Here is a 24,561-nt window from a genome sequence, read left to right on the forward strand (position 1 = left end):
TTTTTTTTTTTCTGATTCTAAAAATTTATCAGTTTCCTAGAAGTAGTTCATAAAATTTTTAAATTATAAATTTTAACTTTCCAAAAATTTCTTGGTGGGCTTTAGTAGATCCAGATGCATGTGAGAGCTTCTGCCCCATAAAACAGAACCATCATTTATATCAATTGAAGAGGATACAACTTATGATTAAAGAATTTTACTTCACTGCTTAACATGTTTGTGATGTTTTTTTTTCAGTTTTAATGTTAATATCTATAGAGTAGTAGCTTGGATTTTATCGTTTTGTAATTTCTGTCCTATCCACATCTTTAAGTAATCTATCCTGTAACAAAGCTAATAATAATCAATTTATGATAGAAGCAAGCCATGTGAAATGCTTGGGCTTAAACCTCGACAATAGTTTACAGTAGAACACCAACAGACTTCTTGTCATAAATCACATACCCTAACTTTTGCAATGTTATTGTATCTGGTGCCACTCACATGGACACAAGAAAGATGGTCTATCATAGTTTTTTGAATTGGTTATGCATTAGGGGATAATTTTCTTGGGAAATTCTACAAACACACCAAGGCTATTAATTCCTCCGAAGATAATCATTAGAAGTCTGTGCTGCCATAAAAATGAGTAATATCATAAATTATTTAAGAAATTAAAAATACTAACTATTCCTTTTTCAAACATTTTCTAAATTTTGATTTTTGTACACAATCAATACAAACTTTAAAATATCTGCTTTAAGCGAAGTTATAGTACACTACAAGGAGAACTTCAAACTTTCATCACATCACTTAAAGCTTTATGATCAGACACCACTGTAAATGGGGCTAAAAATTCATAACACCCTAAAAGGTAGGACCACATTAAACATGTAATTTGGATTTCTGCAAAGATTATTCCAAAACATTTTAGGAGAATAATGTTGCTATCCCATTCTATTTTTGAAAGCAGAAATCGTAATCCACTACTGGCTTGCTGGGCCTATCACAGAGATGGAAAGAAACACCCTGGTGGAATGATAAAACACAGGATATAGTACAGAAGAAGAATAGAGCCTTTATGGTATGGTTCCAGAAGAGAAGAGACTAGAGAAGAGTATCAAGCAAGAAAGAAAGAAGCGAAAAGAGTGGTGGTGGAGGAGAGAAGAAAGTGGATGGAATAGTGGACCAGAATGATGGAGGAGGATAATGAAGGGTCAGAAAAGGTGTTACATGGGATGATCAAAAGTAAGAGGAAGAACGATACCACAGATTAAGCCCGAATGGAGACCTGGATGAGGAGGAACAAGCTGAGGAGAAAGAATAGCGGGTGCAGCAGGTACATGGAGAGAAATGGAAGAGGCATTGGGAAACATGAAGGGAAAGAAGTCATCAGGTCTGGATGAGCTAAGTGTAGAGATGGTGAAAGCAGCAGGAGAGGTGGGGATACAATGGCAATATGAAGTAATGAAAATTGTGTGGAGACAAAAGATGATCCCAGATGATGGAAGAAGGGAATAATTGTCCCGATATTTAAGAAGGGAAATAGAAAAGACTGCAAGAACTATTGGGAGATAACATTGATGAGTCATTGTGCAAAGACTTTTGAAAAAATTTTGGATGCACAAATTCAGGTAAAATTAGAAAGAAGGATGAGAGAAGAGTAACATGGCTTAAGAATAGGAAGGTCCATGGCGGATCTAATTTTTGCTGTAAGACAATTACAGGAACAGCATTATGAATATGGAATCGATCTACTAATGATCTTCTTGGACATTGAAAAAGTATATGATAGTGCACGTAGAAGCAAAGTGTGGAAAGCCCTGGAGAATAGAGGAGTAGCAAAACAGATTACCTGGAGGATACGGGAAATGAACCATGAGCTGTGTGAAAGTGTGAGGAGAGAGATCAGCTTGGATTGAACAGAAGAATGGCTTGAGACAGGGAAGTGCACTTTCACTATTACTCTTCATTGCAATGACTGATGATATAATGAGTGCAGTAGCACAAGTAATTGGTGAAGGAAAGATGAAAGCTATGGTGCTTACAGACGATCTGATGATTTGGGAGAATAAGGAGGAGGAAGTACAGGAGCAGTTGGATGTATAGGAATGAACAGTACAAGAATATGAGATGAAATTCAGTATAAGTAAGAGTGAGATGATTATCACAACAGGAATGAAGGAGAGAGGAACAACTGGAATAACAATTGGTAGGGAACGACTGAGTAGAGTGGAGAGTTTCAAGTACCTAGGAATCCTGATACAGGAATATGGAAAAAATGGCAGAGAAATAAACGAGTCGGGGAGAAAAGCAGAAGCATTTTGCAAGTGTGTCAGAAGTCTGATATTGGAGCAAGGATGTACCCCAAATCAGTAAAAAGGTTATATACTGGTCATACTATGTCATGATCCTGGCATATGCATCTGAAACCTGGATTATGAAAGGAAGGGAAAAATCAATGTACAAGCTAGTGAGATAAAATTCTTGAGGAACAGTATTGGAGTGACAAAAATAGACAGGTTAAGAAATGACAGAATCAAGGCGGAACCATAACAGGAGGAGATAGAGAAATCAAGGCTGAGATGGTATGGGCATGTTAAACAAATGGAAGAGAAGAGGATACCCAGGAGGATACATGAGATGAAACTGAAAGGAAAGAGACCAAGAGGAAGACAGAGAGACAGATGGCTGAAAGGAGTGGAGGAACGTGTCCAGAAGAAAGGAGAAGACTGGACCAAGGTGAAGACGGAGAGATGGTGGCAAGACAGAAGATGATGGAGAGGCTTATGTTCCAAAATGACCTGGCCAGAGGCTGGAAACTGTCCAAGATGATGATTAGTGTTGTTATCTCATTGAAGAATTCATAGAAGACAGTCTGGCACTTTGAATAAAAGAAATCTGTGGACTTTTAAATATGTAACTAATATTGCAGTGTTGTATGTATTGAACAAAAGAAACCTGCAAACTGTTACCCTACAACAAATATTGTATTGTTCTTGTTCAAGATGGTCCTAACAGCGTTTTTCTTCTTTTTTTTGCATGTAAATATTCTTTTTGTATTTTTGCTGTATTGTATGTATCAGCATTTTTGATGCACTTTCACAAAAAACTATTAATCTATAATGGATAACTTTCTTAAAATAGTGTAAAAATATCTTCTGTTAATTATTTAAAAAATTCCTGATGTTGCTTCTGTACAACTGATGTAATGATCTGTACATTGTATGCAATTAGACTAATAAATCACATTTCACATTAAAAATCCAGCATGGACAAAGCCACAGTCAGCTGGAGGAGAGTATTCAACCAGTGAAAATACTGTCAATTTATTCAGTTTGTGTCCAGTAGTCACTATGTTGTAATTCCTTTCCATTACTCAATAATATCAATTCAATGAGTCAACAATATTGTATTTAATTGTTTTATTTTACACAGTTAGGTAAACTTGACAAAAACTGGAGTAAACAAGAACTGTCAAACATAAAAAGAAAGACTAGACATAACAGTGGTCAGATGTGTCTGCAACCCGAAGAACAAATAAAATACACTTTGCATCTTAACCCAAAGTTGATGCTTCCCACACACACACAGACAGTGTTGGGTATGTCTTCTACCACTACTGGCATCTGATTGCAAGCCTTCTTACAATCAGCCATGCTGAAGAGCTTAGCTGTGGCTAGCACAATAGTGAAATCCATTTTATTAGGGACTGGATAGCGGCTCAGGATGGTATGTGTGTTTAATGCATGATAATCTCCCCAGGACATCCAGATACTACCTTTATTTTTTACCAGATGCAATGGTGGTGCCCATGGGCTGCCTGAACCAGTTTGTAGTATCTCTGCAACTGATTTGGCTACAGCAAAATGGTCAAGTGCTAATCTTTTTGGCTGTTGCGAGATTGGCTGGCAAGGTGTTGTTTTGATATGATACACCATGGTACGCTGAACTTTACTTATCTGGCTGTCAACTTCTTCTCCAGCCTCCCGTACAACCATGCTAAGTGGCAAGGAAACAGTATTTGTAGCACCTTTGGCAATAGTATCTGTAATGAGTTTACCATTCACAGTTACCTGTGACATACTTAGATTAATCTCCATGCTTCACTGACTAATAAAATCTGCTCCTAATATCAGTTCTACCACATTTGCGATCATGAACTTCCTCTTGAACTTCCTGTTAAAACCTGGATTCACTTCCACCTCACAAATACTGTACATTGTTACAGGTGAATTGATGGCTGCTGTGAAACAGATTGGCACAAATACCAACGCATTTTCATCCTGGCTGACTGGTAGTGTGATTACATCAGAACCCAAGTTGATCAAGTAGGATTGGCTTGTTTTTTTGTCCCTTACATGTAACCGGCACAATAATTTGAGCAAGCAGATCAGTTCTTTGCATGCATGATTGAGTTGTCATTAATTTCTTGACCAATAATGAACACTGTGGCTTTGCTTGTAATTTGGAGTTCTTGCAGAATTTCATAGTCTGCCACACCTATCACAGGCTGCTGAAGCTGTTTCAGTATGCACACTGGGACACACGGGCCAATCACCAACGCACCAATAATACCAACACACTGGGTTGTGCTGCTTCCCTCGTACCACCTTGTCCATCGTCTTCTTTGTAAATGATGGACGCCAATTCTCTTCATCTTGTCTGGTGCACGTTCACTTACCAACTATCAGGGCCAACAACTGCTTCTGCAGTTCACCTATTTGGCATTTTAAACTTCTAAGTGATTCAATTATTTGCCACTCCTTATGAATAGCAGCTACCTCTCCCGATTTGTCATCATTGGCTACCTGCATCACTACTGAAGTGATGCTTGATCTATTATCACATCCACTTTGTCCACTACTCCACTACTGCAAGTATAAGTTGAGTCGACATCATCTCTCTTACACAGCAGAACAGCTGGGTTTTTTTTCCCCCCCACTTGGTAGCTGCCTAAACCATACGTGACATTGCATGCATCATGTTAGATATTGGCTTTTCTCCAATGATTCTCTTTAGGGGATACTGAAACTCCGACAGTGTTCTATCATCAATACCCTCACTCTGTAATATCTGTTGCATGTGTTGGTTTAACAATTTGCATATTCAGCTGACTAGCGTCTCCCTCAAATGAAGATATTGTTGCTTTGAAGATGGCTTTACTACAATATCCAATATAACTGCTACCATCCAAGCATCTAAACTGCTGACTACCACATCACATCAGACTTCCTCTGGTCACTGATGATGTTGTTCTGCAGAATTGCGAACCACAACTCTGGTTTTCTCAGCACAGGCTGAGGAATATGCACTTTCATTCGTGTGTGAGAAACCGCATTAGATTCATCGATTAAACTGTTTGTTGTGCTTTTAGCCAATCTCACCATTTTTGGGTATAACTCTATATTTTTTTTGTTCTGGTTTGAGCCTGAAGATCATTTATTTGGCTTTGTTGATATTTTTGCAGCTGTAACAGCTGTGTCAATGTATGAGTCCTTTTGGCATTTTAATGTGATGTCACTGCTTTGCTTTGCAGCTTTTCTGGGCTCTCTGTACTCTTCAGTATTCGACAGATCATCAATTTGTAGTCAGGTTCCGTTATTCAATAATCCTAACTTAATGAGTCAGCAATATTTGCTTTAACTGTTTTATTTTAGACAGTAGGTAAACGGGACTTTACAAGAACTCCAGTAAACAAGGAACTGTCAAACAGAAAAACAAACAGTAAACATAACAGTATTAAGATGTTTCTGCAATCCAAAGAACAAATATAGCACACATTGCATCTTAATACAAATTTGATGTCTTCCACACTCCATGTCAGAATATTCATACAGTCAGTTTGCCACTGTATTTAATTATGATAATTATTACAGTGAAAAATATGTTATTCAAACACTTGTTTAGCTGCAGATGGCCACTTGTTAATTCGTGCTAGGTCACTTAGAAACTGTGTGAGCTGCTGACTTGTAAGGTAATATCTAAGTCAATAACTGAAATCTGAAATATAATCTTGACAGTGATGTGTTGAATCACTATTTACTGTTCAAAGTAGCTAACAATCATTGAGAAGATATCTGTAGTAGAAGATCGAAGAGATTTATGAGGCATCAAGAACAAGCCGGAAAGCTTACATGTTGACACACTACTTCTGATAATAGGGGTATCTGTTTTTTTTTTTTTTTTTTTTTTTTTTTTTTTTTTTTTTTTTTTTTTTTTTTTTTTTTTTTTTTTTTGCTGTGGTTCTGATAAGACATGTCTCTTTTTTAAATCTGAGAGATCAGGCATAATGAAGTTTTAACATCACAGTGTATCTCCCATCCAATTACTATTACTGTTAGAGATAAATTGATGTCTATAACATTCTTCTTTGGCAAGATGCGCCAAGTATAGATACGTTTTATGTTAGCTCTATAAATAAATATCAAAACACAATAGGAAAGTGCTTAATGTGCAACAAATACGATATTTATTGTGACAATGCATGTGTTTCGTGTTACATTACTACAAAAGTCGGTGAAAAACGTAATGGGACACCAAAGAAACATGAAAGTGAGATAGTGTGTTCACCATCAACATCGTACTATGAAGAACCAAGCAGTGAGTCGACTACCGATCACTGCTACTGCGAAAAGTGCACCGGAAAAGGTATGATGTGCATAAAATGTAAAAATGTGTATCATTTTAACTGTGCTAAAGTGAATCCAAAGCAAAAAGTTTGGTTATGCTCACGTTGTGATAAAGACAGTCTCAGTAAAAAACTTACCAACAAGGACTGTACAGGTGAAATTATTAAATTTCTAATTTAAGAAATATGTGATTTAAATCACAAATGGGTCAAGTGCAAACTAAAAATGAACAGGAAGTAGGCACAAAAGCGGCAATAAATACAACTTCTCATAATCCTTGCAGAAAGTGTAAGAAAACGATAAGAATTGGTATTCTGTGCATTGAGTGTAATGACTTATTTCACTTTCGATGTGGTAAGGTGGATCCCTCATTAATAGAGGACAGGAAATGCACTAAAGAATGGAGATGCGATTCCTGCAGGCATAAAACGGTAATAAACAACAGTGACAATGCAATGTGTGAACTAACAAAACCTAATAACAGTGATACAAAAACATCTCATGTAAACAATACCAAGCAGATTACCGTTTCAGATACAAATAAACAAGTCGATTCAGATGGCTCTGAGCACTATGCGACTTAACTTCTGAGGTCATCAGTCGCCTAGAACTTAGAACTAATTAAACCTAACTAACCTAAGGACATCACACACATCCATGCCCAAGGCAGGATTTGAACCTGCGACCGTAGCGGTCGCTCGGCTCCAGACTGCAGCGCCTAGAACCACACGGCCATTGCAGCCGGCAGACGATTCAGATTGGAGAACTTTTTTCAAAGGTGGTAGTGGAAAAGCTGTGGCCCAGAAAAACAAAACGGAAACTTTGTCAATAAACAATTCTTTTGAACCATTGTCAGATTTACAAGAAGCAGAAGAATCCGACATGGTGTGCCCATTGTTTAACAATCAACCTAGGCCTGACCCGTGCAACAACAAGAAAGTGCGTATATGTATATATGCAGACAGCCATGGAAGAAATATTGCTCGAGTGATGAGAGAAAAGTACCTACAAGACATCACTAGTACAATTAAGCCAAATGCTTGTTTCCAGGATGAGGCAGCAAGAAAAGCTGAAATGGATGATCTGGATACTGAATGTGTTGCAGTGTTGCTGGCTGGCACAAACGATGTGGGTAGGAATGAAACAAGTCTACTTCAGCTTTCCCTTAACAAAACATTACATCATTTAAGAAACACTAATGTCCTAGTTTTCTCAGTGCCTCACAGCCATGATCTACCCATGTGGTCCTGCGTCAATTTAGAAGTAAGAAAAGCAAATGAAATTATGTTTAATATTTGTAAGAAAAATACAAATGTATTATTTGTGGACATTAGTAGATTGGGAAGTAAATTTCATACATTACATGGACTTCACCTGAACAGTCTTGGTAAAAAATATGTAAGTGAAAGAATTCTCGGATTTTCCAAAAAAGTAGTATAAGACTTTGGCACTATATTAAGTGAGAGTAGTTCTACATCAATCCAATATAGTAAAATGAAAGCAGGTTTAAAGAACCAGGGAAACGTGAGTCACTGACCAAGCCTAGTCCAGACCAGGCTTGGTCACTTCCTGTTGACCAGGGCCTAATCCATACTAAAAAAACAGGAAATAAATAGTTCAGCAGGCAGTATCTCCAAATCTAATTACATTATACCTAAATATACTGCTAAGATTATGTTTCTTAACATACAGGGCTTATTACATAAAACAGATGCATTGCATGTTCTGTTTGAGGAAAAGCAAATAGAAGTCCTTGGTTTAGCTGAACATTGGATGAACCCTGATGGCATCTTGACAGGCATTACAGATTTTAAAGTAGCCTCTTACTTTTGCCGTAAAGATAAGAAATGAGGTGGCTCTGCTATTTTAATTAAGAACCACCTTGGTTTTGAGCCACTACCTAGTGTAACAAATTTAACTGTGGAGGAGACTTTTGAAATATCTGCCTGTTACATTGTGACTTATGGAACAGTCTTTATCTGTATTTACAGAAACCCAGTAATGGAAAATAAGAGAGAATATTTTGAAAGGCTGGACATCTTATTAAACATATTGTTTTTAATGACAGTTAATGTAATTCTAATGGCTGATTTTAATATTAATTTCAACTCCAGTACTTCTGACAACTTGGAAATAAATAGCTTAGTTAAAAGCTATGGGATGAATATCATGCTGAAGATCACCAGACCTGGTAGTGTAAGCATGGGTACTTGTATCGACAATATTGTTACAACTTTTCATTCTTCAAAATATGATACAAATGTGATTGACACTCTTCTTTCTGATCATCATGGAATTATTATTCATGTAAACATGGATGCAATGATTTTTAATGTCACCAAGCCTTCTGTGATTTATAAGACACAACGTACTATTAGTGACTGTAATATATCTGTTTTTCTAAAACGTCTCAGAGGAATTAATTGAGTGTGTGTGTATGGTAACACTGGAGCAGAAAACCAGTTCAACAAATTTCTTGAATTATTCATGTGGGCAGTTAACATTGACCTGCCACTAAAGAACAAATGTGTTAAAATGAGCAGGGTATCGACTATCAATAAAAATAAGTGGTACACACAGGAACTATGAAAACTTAAAGATCAATGCAACAATTTCTACTACCTAGCAAAGAATTCATCTTGTCTGCATGCCAAAGTAAGATATAAAGAATGCAAATATCAGTATAGAATGGGTATTAAGAAAGCTAAATTAGAATATAATTGCAAATTGGTTGCACAAGCTATTAATAAACCAAAAGAAATGTGAAAAATCATTAATGAGAATCTAGCATTGGGTAGCAAAGAATTTGTATCTAGATCAAAAATTAGTGCTGATAGTTTTAATAATTATTTTGTAAACAGTGTAGATAGTGTAGTTACTAAGATACCTGATAGTAAACATGAACCTAGCTACTATTTGGATGTTGCCTATAAAAACCAAGATGCTATGGAAAATGTGTTTTATTTTTAACACATTTGTGTAGAAGATGTACGCTCTGTTATTCTTTCTCTTAGCAAAAGTGATTCACTGGATATTTACAATATCAGCTCTAAAATATTGAAACTTAGTAGTCATAATATAGCAGAGGTTCTCTGTCACATCATAAACTACTGCTTTGATGAAAGTTGTTTCCCTGAAAAATTAAAAGTAGCTAAAGTAATCCCAGTCCACAAAAAAGGTGACAATAATTTGCCTAGCAATTATAGACCAGTTTCTCTCGTACCACTTTTATCCAAGGTCATTGAGAAACTAATGAGTGTTCAACTAATCAATTTTCTAGATTCTCATCAATTACTTTCAAATAACTAGTTTGGGTTTAGGAAAAATCTATCAACATGTGATGCTGTTATGAGCTACATATGTAACTGTCTTGAAGCAAAAGAAGAAAAATTTATTGTAAGTACAAAGTTTTTTGATTTATCAAAAGCGTTTTACACTGTGTGCCACAACACTCTGCTGCTGAGATTAAAAACTGTAGGTTTCTCAGTCATACTTATCTAATAGATCTCAAACTGTTTACTTCAATAACCAATATTCTAGTTTCTTACCCGTTAACCATGGTGTTCCTCAAGGGTCAATCTTGGGCCCTCTATTGTTCATATTATATATGAATGACCTACCTAGCAATGTAACAGATGATACTACAAACTGTTACTTGTATGCAGATGATATCAGTTTAAATGTTACAGTGCCTATGAACAACAATATAAGTAACTCTGCCTCACTCAAGGCAGATATACTTTCTGACTGGTGCAATGCCAATAGCCTGTCTATGAACACAAATAAAACACAGGAATTAAACATTTCTTATAACAATAGAATCACCTTAGAGGCAGTTCCTGTAAAGTTTCTAGCCATTGTTTTGCAAAATAATTTAGGCTGGCAGGCACATGTGAATTACTTAGCACCAATAATTTCTAAAGGAATATTTATGCTCTGAAAATTACAAGCAACAGTAGATGAGAAAATTTTGCTTTCTGTCTATTATAGTGATATTCACTCTCATTTGACGTATGGGACAATCTTGTGGGGAAATAATTGCTACTCAAAATGCTTATTTACAGCCCAGAAAAAAGCTGTCGACTGATATGTAAAGTACCACCTAGAACTCACTGTAGAGAATTATTGATTAAACTTAGTATTATGACCTTGCCATGTATATACATATTTCAATGTCTCTTGTACATTAAAAAGAACTTGTCTAGTTTTGATCTGAATTCTGATGTACGTAGTTATAACACTGTAATGATGTAAGAAAAGACTACTGCTCATATACCAAAACTCTAAACAGCTTCAAACACATCTGTAAAGCTATTTAATAAACTACCAGAGTCAGTTAAGAGTCTGGAGCTGAAAAAATTTAAGATATTTGTAAGAACTTTAATAATTCAAAATTGTTTTTATACAATGGAAGATTTCTGTGAGCATAATTTCTAACATAGATTAATTATTTGTGTATTTATAGTCATTGTTGTTTGTACATTTATTGACATTGCTTATACAAACTTTACATCCCTGTAAATGTTTTGTTTTTGAGCAATAAAAATCGATCAATCAATCAATCTCACCAACTAGGCAGCATGCTTCAGGCCTGTAGGATGTAGTTTATACGTGACAGGTTTCCACCAAGTGCAAATATTCATATTATTTGGTCCAACCTTTCTATGTAAGTATATTATGTTTTGGCCAGAGTTATTAAGGAGTTACATTATGCTTACCAAATGTCTTGCATCAGGATCATGGCAATAGCCTATCATGAGATGTCCAAGATTATGCAAATCACCATAAAAGCTCGGATTTATTGATAATGTACTTGCTTCCATCATGTTACCAAGAACATCAATGCCTTCTGTTTCTGTAAGGTCAACTACTTCTTTCCTTTCCTAAAAAAATAACAGTAGAAATAATGAATTTTAAAATTCTCACATAATAATGGAAAGCAGTAGATAGGAATTAGCACTATCATTAGTGATGACACAATGATTCACTACCTTCTGAAATATCAGTATACTTATTTAGCTACTTTTTCACTATGAATAACTTAAAGTATGGAGAATCACATGCAATTTGCAAGGAGGATGAATAACCTACATGATTTTTCATTTTTATAATTCATACTTTCATTACAAAGTTTCAGTGTTTGCTTTACTGTTTCATAAATACAAGAAGTCACTTCTCCAAATCACTGAGTGCTGTTTTTGTAATAAAGCATCAGTAGCTATACACTTTTCCTAGTTCTCAGATAAAGATGTAAAGCATGATTTATGCTAAAGCCTTAGTGACAACATCTATTATGTATTTTGCTGGTAAAACCTCTGAACATAAATGTGAGCTTTTTGAAAACAATGACTGCAACTTTGTTACTCTGTTCATCCAAAAATTGACAATTCAAAAGGAACACCACGTGCAAGCCAGCCTTTAACTGGCCATGTGTCTTATCTTGACTATTTGTTATTTCTGGCCACTGAACAAAGAATATTTTGCTAGCCGCATTATGTATGGTTGCACACATTCCCTATGAGCTACTGTTAGATTTTCTTCTCACCAGTGCAGTCCTCGAAAACATATTCTAAGAGTTTGCTACAGTTGTTCATTACTATATAAGCACAGGTCACCTAAGAGTACCTGGCGGTAACCTGAACAACAAGACTGTTGAAAAACCTAGCAGGAAAGTCAACCAGTGTCACAGGTCAAGGGAAGTATGAGGAAAGACCATACAAGCAAGATTAACAAAATAGTTTCCAGAGGTTGTTTGTTGGTGGAACATCATTGTTGATTTCCATCTTACCTTGTTATTTTCAAATGCACCGTTCTTTGAAGATTATTTTCAATGAAAAAAAAAAATTATGGACTTGTGGCGCCAATGAGGTCAACACCAGCATCGATCAGAGTATTGTCCCTGAACTAAGCTAAACATTGCCTTTGTGCAGTTCCACCATGTCAGTTCTTTGTAAGCCTTTGATGTGTTTAGGTGAATAAATGAACTACTGCAAAATGGGAGTGCTGTTTGGTGTAACCGACCCAAACTTCACCCTCACTGGTGACCCCGAGCTGTAACATCTTCCGTTTTCGCCGTTTTACTGTGTCCGCGACCTCCACATCGGTTATTTTCACGTGTATTTCATTGACACAGCATTCGAACAATGACTTCAGCCCAGCACCTAATGCTGGATTTTGTGATTGACATGCATCGTGTTGCAGGCGATGTACACCCGCCAGGACTGCAACACGATGCCTCTCACTCGACGATTACGCCGATTACGCCGGACGTTTTCGAGCCTGCAACAATAAGTGAGGTTAGGAGTGTGCATGACTCCAGCTATCAAACGCCTTTGTTCCCACTACATGTGCCCTCCCTCATCGACTGTGCCGTTACCTCTTACAGATCTTCGTGCAGTGCGGAACCAATGCTGATTTCTGTGAATGCTTCGTTGGACAACCTACCACCACCAGGACAACGATTTGCTACGCCGCAATCCATGCCGCACCATGCAGATACTTGCCACGTGGCCGGAACTGCTTCGTTAACAGGTCAACCTGCTCAGCATCCAGCCACGCCCGTGCCTACCTTGGTTCAGCATCAGCACATGCCTTCCTACTTTGATACCTAGGCCTGCAACAGGAACAATAACTTGTTATCTGTGCCTGACCTCTACCTCCGTCCCACTGCTACACCTCAGTGATTTGTGCCATGAGATTCACCTTATCCGCACACTGTTTTGAGTGGGGTGACTATGAACAGTGAACATTCACACATTCCATCCCACAGTCAACATCATTTCCCACACTGTGCTTCTGGACAGCCCACACCTCCGCAGCCTCCCTGCAACACAGGTGACCCTGGCTCTGATCATACATCAAGCTTTCTGCGGTACAACACGTGTTCTGAAACTTTGAACTTTTTCTCACCTGTCGCCCCCGCGCTGGCTCCAGTCCAGCTTCCACTACCGTTCTCGGCACATCTCGGTGCCTCATCCGCGTTGGTCTTCTGCCATGCATCAATCCAAACACACCTGCAACGTGTGGAGCTTCCACAACCGCAATTGACACATTACAGTGTATCATCTGTGTCAGCCTTCCATATCACAACGGACTGTGCTCAACCACAATGTATCACCTTCACGATGCCACCCAAACAGCTGTTGTTGCCACATCCCCATGAGGAACACCCTCCTGGAATACTACAGCAACAACAGCTTGTTTCAGGCAGTGCCCCGACTAACTCAACTCAACCTGTTCTTCTGAACAGTCTACAACTCTTACCGATGCTGCCGCCATTTAATCTTGATAGAGCTACAACCTGGTTCAAAATTGCAGATGAAGTGTTCGACCATTACAAACTCGATGAGTCAGCCCGGTTTCTCTGCCTCATCACCCACCTGCACGACCTGGTCGACGCCCCGGACTCATCTACCCGGTACACTCTAGCCAAAAAGACAGTTCTATGTTGGCTTGCACGCTCAACTGAGGCAGCAATATGGCAAGTGCTCCACGTCGAGCAACTGGGCAACGACAAACCTTCCCAGCTCTGGAGACTACTACGTGCCCTGGTCAGTGCTGATCTACTCTCTGACACAGCTCTCCTCACCATCTGGTCAGATAAACTATCTCCTCACATCCGCTTTGCTCTGGCTCAGAGGTCTCCTGAACCTGTTGAGCAAACAGTGACAATTGCTGACAAGCTACACGATGCATCACTGCTCTATTTCGCCAGCCATTGCCTACCTGACAAGTCTCAGGTTCAGGGTCGTCGTCCTGCGGCCGGACGCGGTCGGGGCCGCACTGTGCTGACCGTTCCACTCACTCCAGGAAGCAGTAAGCAAGCTACTGGGACGTCACCGGCTCTGCCCACAGTCATGCCCCCTCCTGCAACCGAGCCTGCTGCAGCTACTGAACCTCAGCCACCGCCACTGGCAACGAACGTTCCGCAGGAAATGCAATCGCACCACTCGTACTGTTACTCCCACACACGGTTTGGTGAGGCGGCAAGGAACTGCAGACAACCCTGCTGCTTCCCAAATGCCTCCTGCGCACAACATGACAGGCACATACCAGTGCTACATTCTGTCCAGGAACGACCGGATAATTGCGGACGACTTTACATTAAAGACATTTCGTCGTGATACGTTTTCCTAGTGGACATAGGCGCCGATGTTTTGCTGCTGCCTACGTCCTTAGCATCGTCAAACATCCGCCCTCATCATACTTCACTGCAGGCCGTGAATTCAACTAAACTACAATGCTCAGGTTCAACTTCCCACATCGTCTCACTCTCCACAAACTGTAAACTCAAGTGGACTTTTTTAGTGTATGAAATTGACCAACCTATACTAGGCAGTGACTTCTTGCGACACCACAAACTTTCACCGGACCTAGTGTGAAACAGCGTGTTTCATCACCAGTCCAAGACTCACTTCCCCTGTGCTCTGTTGAGCAAACCCCGCCCCCCCCCCCCCCCCCCCCCTCGTGACAAATCGATCCGGGCTCATCTCATCATTCATCATGCTCATCTCTGTTGCTGACGTTACAAGAAACCATGAATAAGTGCCTTGTCGAGCTCAAACACGTCACTCGCCTACGCAAGGAAAACATCGAGCTCTCCCTCTGGCTCCATGAAACACAGCTCCAGCTCTCCGATGCAGCAAAGGAATTACAGACACTGCAGCAAGGACAAAGTGAGGTAAGTAAGTGTGCCGAATCTGCTTGTAGTCCCAGAAATCGAGCCTCCGTGTGCTTACCTCCCACTGCCCCTCGCAACTGTGCTATTAAGTCTGCCACAACGTGTACTGACAGTTCCACAGGGCCACACACCCCTAACACGGCAGTGTTTGACACTCGGCTGGACACGAGTGCGCATGGGCGACGAGCGTCATGTGTTCCCGAACTGACAGCTCCTACCCCCCCCCCCCCCCCTCCCTCGCGGACAGCACCTCTAAATTCGGCTCCTGCACGCCGCCATGCCACTGACAACACAAACAGTGCACTCGCGCGTAGCGTTTCACACGCGACTGTGCTGCCACAGGCCGCGCCCTCGGACAATGGTCTCACTAAAGGCTCATGAGCTCTACCGAGCTCACCTGACCTTGGTGCCACTGCTTTGGGTCGGCGACCATCTTGTCGTGTTGACTCCTGGAACACTTTGCCGCCTCGGCTCCCGTCGGATCCGCCGAGTGGCTCCGAACACCACGACCACACATCGCCCACTCAGCCCGCCACACATTGTAAACAAACTGCCTCCCACACCGCCGGCAACATTTCTTCACAAACGGCACGGTTCACAAGCTTCGCCTCACGCCAGGTCCCCGGATATGCAGTAAAACCACGTCGACTTTGTCCTGAGCGCCTCTCCGACCTTAAAAAGCAGATTTCTGAACTACTAGGCTCTGGTGGCATTGAACCCTCTGCCAGTAGCTGGTCCACGCCCATACATATGACACCCAAGAAAGACGGGTCCTGGAGCATGTGCGGAGACTACCATCGATTAAACGCACTAACAATTATGGACACCTACCCCATACCCAACACTGCTAACTTTACCAGTTCCCTTGCAGGTGCGACAACGTTCTCTGTCATTGATTGCAAACAGGCCTACCACCAGATCCCCATGGCACCGGAAAACATAGAGAAGACAGCAATCACCACCCCGATTGGGCTATTTCAGTTTCGATTCATGCCCTTCGGTCTGAAAAACGCAACCCAGACCTGACAACGCTTCATTAACGAAGTGCTATTCGACCTAAAATTCTGCTTTGCATATCTTGATGACATTCTTGTGTTCAGCTCCTCCGTTGAGGACAACATTCGACATGTGCAAACTGTTATGAACACTCTTGCGGCAGCAGGCATCGAGACCAACCAGGACGAATTGCAGCTACATCAACCCGCTGTCACTTTCTTTGGTTTCCAGGTCTCCGCCGATGCCATTTCACCACCCCCTGAGAAATTACAAACAATACTAAACCCACCCAGACCTGCATCATTCAAAGAGCTCCAGGACTTTCTGGGGATGGTTAATTATTATCGCCGACATCTACCTCAGGCTGCAGAGATTCAGGCTCCGCTGACGGACGCCTTGAGAGGCACCAACTCTTCTGGATCTCGGCCCGTTCCATGGAATCCTGCTATGACTGACTCTTTCACTGCCCTCAAAAATCTTCTTGCCAAGGCCTGCACCATCGCGCATCCTCATCCCAATGCGTAGCTTTTCAGCACCACAGACACGAGTGATACTGCCATCAGCACTGTCCTTATCCAGACAATCGACGGCCAGACTTTGCCTCTGCAGTTCTTCTCGCGCAAGCTCACTAATGCACAATGGAAATATTCTGCATTTGACAGGGAGTTGCTTGCGGTCTACAAAGCGATCAAGCATTTTAAGACTGACATTGAGGGATGCCCTTTCTATGTTTTAACGGACCACAAACCCCTGGCTGCAGCCATTACAGACCCGCCAGCTGACCCGCCTCCTTGCCACTTCAGGTACATGGACTTCATATCTCAGTTCACCACCGATGTCAGACACATAAAGGGTGCTGACAATATAGTTGCTGATTTCCTTTCATGAGTCGGTGCTGTTCATTCGCTGTTTGACCTCTCTGAACTGCCTAACCTCCAACCCACCGACGAGGACACACAAAACCTCATTTCAGACTCTACCTCTTCACTACACTTTGTCCGCACCAGCTTCCCTGACATTTCTGGTGAGATCTGGTGTGACGACAGTACAGGCACATTACGCCCCCTTATCCCAACCACGCTCCATCAAGCTGTCTTCAATGCATTGCATAATTTAGCCCACCCCGGTGTTCGTGCATCGGCCCACCTCATAGCGGAGTGCTTTGTGTGGAGAAATGTCAACAAGGATTGCCAGCAATGGGCACACTCCTGCGTCACGTGCCAATGATGCAAAGTACACAAGCACACTTCACCCTCCCATCGGTGCCTTTTCGATCCCTCCTGGGCGTTTTCAGAATGTTGATATTGACATTGTCGGCCCTCTCCCCCCCTCTAACGACTTTCATTATGTTCTCTCATCTATCGCCCAAACAACTTTGCTGGGTCAAGGCTGTCCCCCTGCCCAATATTACAGCAGAAACTATTGCTCGAGCTTTCGTTGAGTCATGGGTACTGTGTTTCGGATGTCCAGCTATCATCACGACTGACCAGGGCAGACAATTTGAGTTGGCCCTGTTCAACGAGATTTGTAACATTTGCGGCATCCAGCGCAACCATACCACAGCATATCACCCGCAAAGTAACGGGCTAGTAGAGCGCTGGCACTGCACTTTCAAAGCGGCTCTTCGATGCCATGAGCCTCTATGGATGGAGGCCCTTCCCCTTGTGCTACTCGGCATTCGTGCGATCTATAAGGAAGACCTCAAAGGCACAATAGCCGAGTTCATATACGGCCAGAACATTGTTCTCCCTGGTGAACTTGTGAGCCCTTCTGCTTCTCTCCCCCAGTCTGATTTACCTTCCTTCATGGACCGCATCAGACACCACTTCATCAACCTCCACATCCCTCCACCCGCCAGCCATTCCCACCCTAAGGTTCACGTTCCGAAATCTCTGGACAATTGCGAATACGTCATGCTCCGAGATGACACTGTCCGTGCTCCCCTCCATCCTCCATATACTGGCCTATACCAAGTTCTCCAGCGCCCAGCCAACACCTATGGCATCCAGATAAAAGATTCAGCTGTTACCGTCTCTCTCAACAGACTTAAGCTTGCTCATGTCGAGCCTGCTTCTAACCCCTTCAGGCCACGACCACGCCACTCACTGCTGTGGCTCACGACGCTCCGATCACTCCCTCCACATCGGACTTACATGCTCGGTCGAGTGACTTCCAGCTCCAATCGTCGAGCTCTCCTCTGACCTGCCCCTCTACTCTGGTCTCACGCACTTCGTCGAGTGACCACATGCTCCCCACGTCAAGCTTACCTATGATCACGCCCTCACCGCTGGTCCCTTCGACCTCTCCACTGTCGCCTGCCTCTCCCTGTCGAGGTTTCTCAAGACCCCCCCATCTTGAACATGTCCTCTCTCAAGGTGTTTGTGCCTGTCCACGACATCTCAATAATGCTGTGCAATGATACACTGTTCGTCATGTGTTTCCCTTCATCCAGTGGTCATGACACAACCTCCGCCATTCCCTGACACCTGGTGAAATGTCTTCCCCTCTCGCCCATCGTCGACCTGGACATCCTCCGTGTGTTCACCACACCCACCGGAGACATCATCGTTGTCGCTCCGTTCCTCCCACAAGCCGCCAGGCTACCTGTCGCCGCACGACCAGCACATCCAGTACGATGCCCGGCTCGCTTCAACAACTTCCAGGTTCAGTGGCCGAACCTTCCTTCACCTTCCTTGATCATATAAAATTAATTGTTGGTAAGGCGGGTACCAGGTTGAGATTTATTGGGAGAGTGCTTAGAAAATGTAGTCCATCAACAAAGGAGGTGGCTTACAAAACACTCGTTCGACCTATACTTGAGTATTGCTCATCAGTGTGGGATCCATACCAGGTCAGGTTGACGGAGGAGATAGAGAAGATCCAAAGAAGAGCGGCGCGTTTCGTCACCGGGTTATTTGGTAACCGTGATAGGGTTACGGAGATGTTTAATAAACTCAAGTGGCAGACTCTGCAAGAGAGGCGCTCTGCATCGCGGTGTAGCTTGCTCGCCAGGTTTCGAGAGGGTGCGTTTCTGGATGAGGTATCGAATATATTGCTTCCCCCTACTTATACCTCCCGAGGAGATTACGAATGTAAAATTAGAGAGATTAGAGCGAGCATGGAGGCTTTCAGACAGTCGTTCTTCCCGCGAACCATACGCGACTGGAACAGGAAAGGGAGGTAATGACAGTGGCACGTAAAGTGCCCTCCGCCACACACCGTTGGGTGGCTTGCAGAGTATCAATGTAGATGTAGATGTAGACATCTACCCACACAACTCCCCATTGACGCTCTTGAGCTGACCAACACCAGCATGAATCTGAGTATCGTCTTTGAACTACGCTAAACATTATCTTTGTGCAGTTCCGCCATGTCAGTTCTTTGCAAGCCTCTGATGTGTTTAGGTGAATAAATGAACTACTGCAAAATGGGAGTGTTATTTGGTGTAACTGACCCGAACTTAACCCTCAGACTCTTTGATAATCATAAACACAAACACAGACTGTTGAGATGTATTTTACTTTTCATTTATACACAATTACACCCCAGTACACTACTGGGGTACTTCATACAAAACTACAATGCACTGGATTCAATAATGCATTGATTACCTTATAATTAAGTCCTCTGTAATGATGTAACTTACCAAACGAAAGTGCTGGCATGTTGATAGACACACAAACAAACACAAACATACACACAAAATTCAAGGTTTCGCAACCAACGGTTGCTTCATCAGGAAAGAGGGAAGGAGAGAGAAAGATGAAAGGATGTGGGTTTTAAGGGAGAGGGTATGGAGTCATTCCAGTCCCGGGAGCAGAAAGACTTACCTCAGGGGGAAAAAAGGACAGGTATACACTCGCACACACACACATATCCATCCGCACATACACAGACACAAGCAGACATTTGTAAAGGCAAAGAGTTTGGGTAGAGATGTCAGTCGAGGCGAAGTACAGAGGCAAAGATGTTGTTGAAAAACAGGAGAGGTATGAGCCGCGGCAACTTGAAATTAGCGGAGGTTGAGGCCTGGTGGGTAACGAGAAGAGAGGATATACTGAAGAGCAAGTTCCCATCTCTGGAGTTCTGACAGGTTGGTGTTAGTGGGAAGTATCCAGATAACCCAGACAGTGTAACACTGTGCCAAGATGTGCTGGCCGTGCACCAAGGCATGTTTAGCCACAGGGTGATCCTCATTACCAACAAACGCTGTCTGCCGGTGTCCAGTGTAGGCAGGTCAGTTGGTAAATCACATGGCAAAATCCTGATTCTTAAGAACCAACTTTCTCCGGAAAGAGTGGACGAAACAAGTTCAGATTGATATCATATAGATATATGATGTTGTTGTTGTTGTGGTCTTCAGTCCTGAGACTGGTTTGATGCAGCTCTCCATGCTACTCTATCCTGTGCAAGCTTTTTCATCTCCCAGTACCTACTGCAACCTACATCCTTCTGAATCTGCTTAGTGTATTCATCTCTTGGTCTCCCTCTACGATTTTTACCCTCCACACTGCCCTCCAACACTAAACTGGTGATCCCTTGATGCCTCAGAACATGTCCTACCAACCGATCCCTTCTTCTGGTCAAGTTGTGCCACAAACTTCTCTTCTCCCCAATCCTATTCAATACTTCCTCATTAGTTATGTGATCTACCCATCTAATCTTCAGCATTCTTCTGTAGCACCACATTTCGAAAGCTTCTATTCTCTTCTTGTCCAAACTATTTATTATCCATGTTTCACTTCCATACATGGCTACACTCCATACGAATACTTTCAGAAATGACTTCCTGACACTTAAATCAATATTGGATGTTAACAAATTTCTCTTCTTCAGAAACGCTTTCCTTGCCATTGCCAGCCTACATTTTATATCCTCTCTACTTCGACCATCATCAGTTATTTTGCTCCCCAAATAGCAAAACTCCTTTACTACTTTAAGTGCCTCATTTCCTAATCTAATTCCCTCAGCATCACCCGACTTAATTAGACTACATTCCATTACCCTTGTTTTGCTTTTGTTGATGTTCATCTTATATCCTCCTTTCAAGACACTGTCCATTCCATTCAAATGCTCTTCCAAGTCCTTTGCTGTCTCTGACAGAATTACAATGTCATAGGCGAACCGCAAAGTTTTTATTTCTTCTCCATGAATTTTAATACCTACTCCGAATTTTTCTTTTGTTTCCTTTACTGCTTGCTCAATATACAGATTGAACAACATCGGGGAGAGGCTACAACCCTGTCTTACTCCCTTCCCAACCACTGCTTCCCTTTCATGTCCCTCGACTCTTATAACTGCCATCTGGTTTCTGTACAAATTGTAAATAGCCTTTCGCTCCCTGTATTTTACCCCTGCCACCTTTAGAATTTGAAAGAGAGTATTCCAGTCAACATTGTCAAAAGCTTTCTCTAAGTCTACAAATGCTAGAAACGTAAGTTTGCCTTTCCTTAATCTTTCTTCTAAGATAAGTCGTAAGGTCAGTATTGCCTCACGTGTTCCAGTGTTTCTACGGAATCCAAACTGATCTTCCCCGAGGTTGGCTTCTACTAGTTTTTCCATTCGTCTGTAAAGAATTCGTGTTAGTATTTTGCAGCTGTGACTTATTAAGCTGATAGTTCGGTAATTTTCACATCTGTCAACACCTGCTTTCTTTGGGATTGGAATTATTATATTCTTCTTGAAGTCTGAGGGTATTTCGCCTGTCTCATACATTTTGCTCACCAGATGGTAGAGTTTTGTCAGGACTGGCTCTCCCACGGCCGTCAGTAGTTCCAATGGAATACTGTCTACTCCGGGGGCCTTGTTTCGTCTCAGGTCTTTCATTGCTCTGTCAAACTCTTCACGCAGTATCATATCTCCCATTTCATCTTCATCTACATCCTCTTCCATTTCCATAATATTGTCCTCAAGTACATCGCCCTTGTATAGACCCTCTATATACTCCTTCCACCTTTCTGCTTTCCCTTCTTTGCTTAGAACTGGGTTTCCATCTGAGCTCCTGATATTCATACAAGTTGTTCTCTTATCTCCAAAGGTCTCTTTAATTTTCCTGTAGGCGGTATCTATCTTACCCCTAGTGAGATAGGCCTCTACATCCTTACATTTGTCCTCTAGCCATCCCTGCTTAGCCATTTTGCACTTCCTGTCGATCTCATTTTTGAGACGTTTGTATTCCTTTTTGCCTGTTTCACTTACTGCATTTTTATATTTTCTCCTTTCATCAATTAAATTCAATATTTCTTCTGTTACCCAAGGATTTCTACTAGCCCTCGTCTTTTTACCTACTTGATCCTCTGCTGCCTTCACTACTTCATCCCTCAAAGCTACCCATTCTTCTTCTACTGTATTTATTTCCCCCATTCCTGCCAATTGCTCCCTTATGCTCTCCCTGAATCTCTGTACAACCTCTGGGTCTTTTAGTTTATCCAGGTCCCATCTCCTTAAATTCCCACCTTTTTGCAGTTTCTTCAGTTTTAGTCTACAGGTCATAACCAATAGATTGTGGTCAGAGTCCACATCTGCCCCTGGAAATGTCTTACAATTTAAAACCTGGTTCCTAAATCTCTGTCTTACCATTATATAATCTATCTGATACCTTTTAGTATCTCCAGGGTTCTTCCATGTATACAACCTTCTTTCATGATTCTTAAACCAAGTGTTAGTTATGATTATGTTGTGCTCTGTGCAAAATTCTACCAGGCGGCTTCCTCTTTCATTTCTGTCCCCCAATTCATATTCACCTACTATGTTTCCTTCTCTCCCTTTTTCTACACTTGAATTCCAGTCACCCATGACTATTAAATTTTCGTCTCCCTTCACAATCTGAATAATTTCTTTTATTTCATCATACATTTCTTCAATTTCTTCGTCATCTGCAGAGCTAGTTGGCATATAAACTTGTACTACTGTAGTAGGTGTGGGCTTCGTATCTATCTTGGCCACAATAATGCGTTCACTATGCTGTTTGTAGTAGCTTACCCGCATTCCTATTTTCCTATTCATTATTAAACCTACTTCTGCATTACCCCTATTTGATTTTGTGTTTATAACCCTGTAGTCACCTGACCAGAAGTCTTGTTCCTCCTGCCACCGAACTTCACTAATTCCCACTATATCTAACTTCAACCTATCCATTTCCCTTTTTAAATTTTCTAACCTACCTGCCCGATTAAGGGATCTGACATTCCACGCTCCGATCCGTAGAACGCCAGTTTTCTTTCTCCTGATAACGACATCCTCTTGAGTAGTCGCCGCCCGGAGATCCGAATGGGGGACTATTTTACCTCCGGAATATTTTACCCAAGAGGACGCCATCATCATGTAATCATACAGTAAAGCTGCATGCCCTCGGGAAAAATTACGGCTGTAGTTTCCCCTTGCTTTCAGCCGTTCGCAGTACCAGCACAGCAAGGCCGTTTTGGTTATTGTTACAAGGCCAGATCAGTCAATCATCCAGACTGTTGCCCTTGCAACTACTGAAAAGGCTGCTGCCCCTCTTCAGGAACCACACGTTTGTCTGGCCTCTCAACAGATAACCCTCCGTTGTGGTTGCACCTACGGTACGGCTATCTGTATCGCTGAGGCACGCAAGCCTCCCCACCATCGGCTTGGTCCATGGTTCATGAGGGGGAGATATCTATACAGGGTGAGTCACCTAATGTTACTGCTGGATATATTTCGTAAACCACATCAAATACCGACGAACCGATTCCACAGACCACCCATGAGGAGAGGGGCTAGTGTAATTGTTTAATACAAACAATACAAAACTGCACGGAAGTATGTTTTTTAACACAAACCTACGTTTTTTTAAATGGAACCCCATTAGTTTTGTTAGCACATCTGAACATATAAACAAATACGTAATCAGTGCCATTTGTTGCATTGTAAAATGTTAATTACATCCGGAGATACTGTAACCTAAAGTTGACGCTTGAACCCTCTGACGTTCAGTTGCATGTTGTAACAAACACGGGCCACGGTTGGCGAGCAGCATCTTCAGGGACATGTTTACGATGGCGACTGTGTTTATGAGTGTGGCTGTAGTGCACTGTTGCGGTTTGGTATAGCTGTCGCAGTGTCCGCATGTAGCGCTTGCTGCTGTTGTTATTCTGCATTCGTCTCCACACGCAGATCAACTGTAGTATACTGAGTTACCAGATGTCTGTGATAGTGTAGTGTTGTAGGAACTGTGACCATGGTGTATTCGAACTCTGAAAAGGCGGAGATGATACTCATCTATGGCGAGTGTCGATGAAATGCAGCTGAAGC

General features: G+C 41.8%; 1 protein-coding gene across 1 annotated transcript in view; it reads right to left on the bottom strand.

Moving 5' to 3' along the window:
- Nucleotides 1-24,561, bottom strand: part of LOC126418943 (phenoloxidase 2-like) — a 233,575-nt gene that overhangs the window by 99,317 nt on the left and 109,697 nt on the right. Inside the window, exon 8 of the mRNA XM_050085979.1 lies at nucleotides 11,330-11,494. Coding sequence (XP_049941936.1) covers nucleotides 11,330-11,494 — 165 coding nt within the window. The remainder of the gene's footprint in view (nucleotides 1-11,329; nucleotides 11,495-24,561) is intronic.

Source organism: Schistocerca serialis, chromosome 9 (genome assembly GCF_023864345.2).
Source record: "Schistocerca serialis cubense isolate TAMUIC-IGC-003099 chromosome 9, iqSchSeri2.2, whole genome shotgun sequence".
NCBI classification, from domain to species: Eukaryota; Metazoa; Arthropoda; class Insecta; order Orthoptera; family Acrididae; genus Schistocerca; species Schistocerca serialis.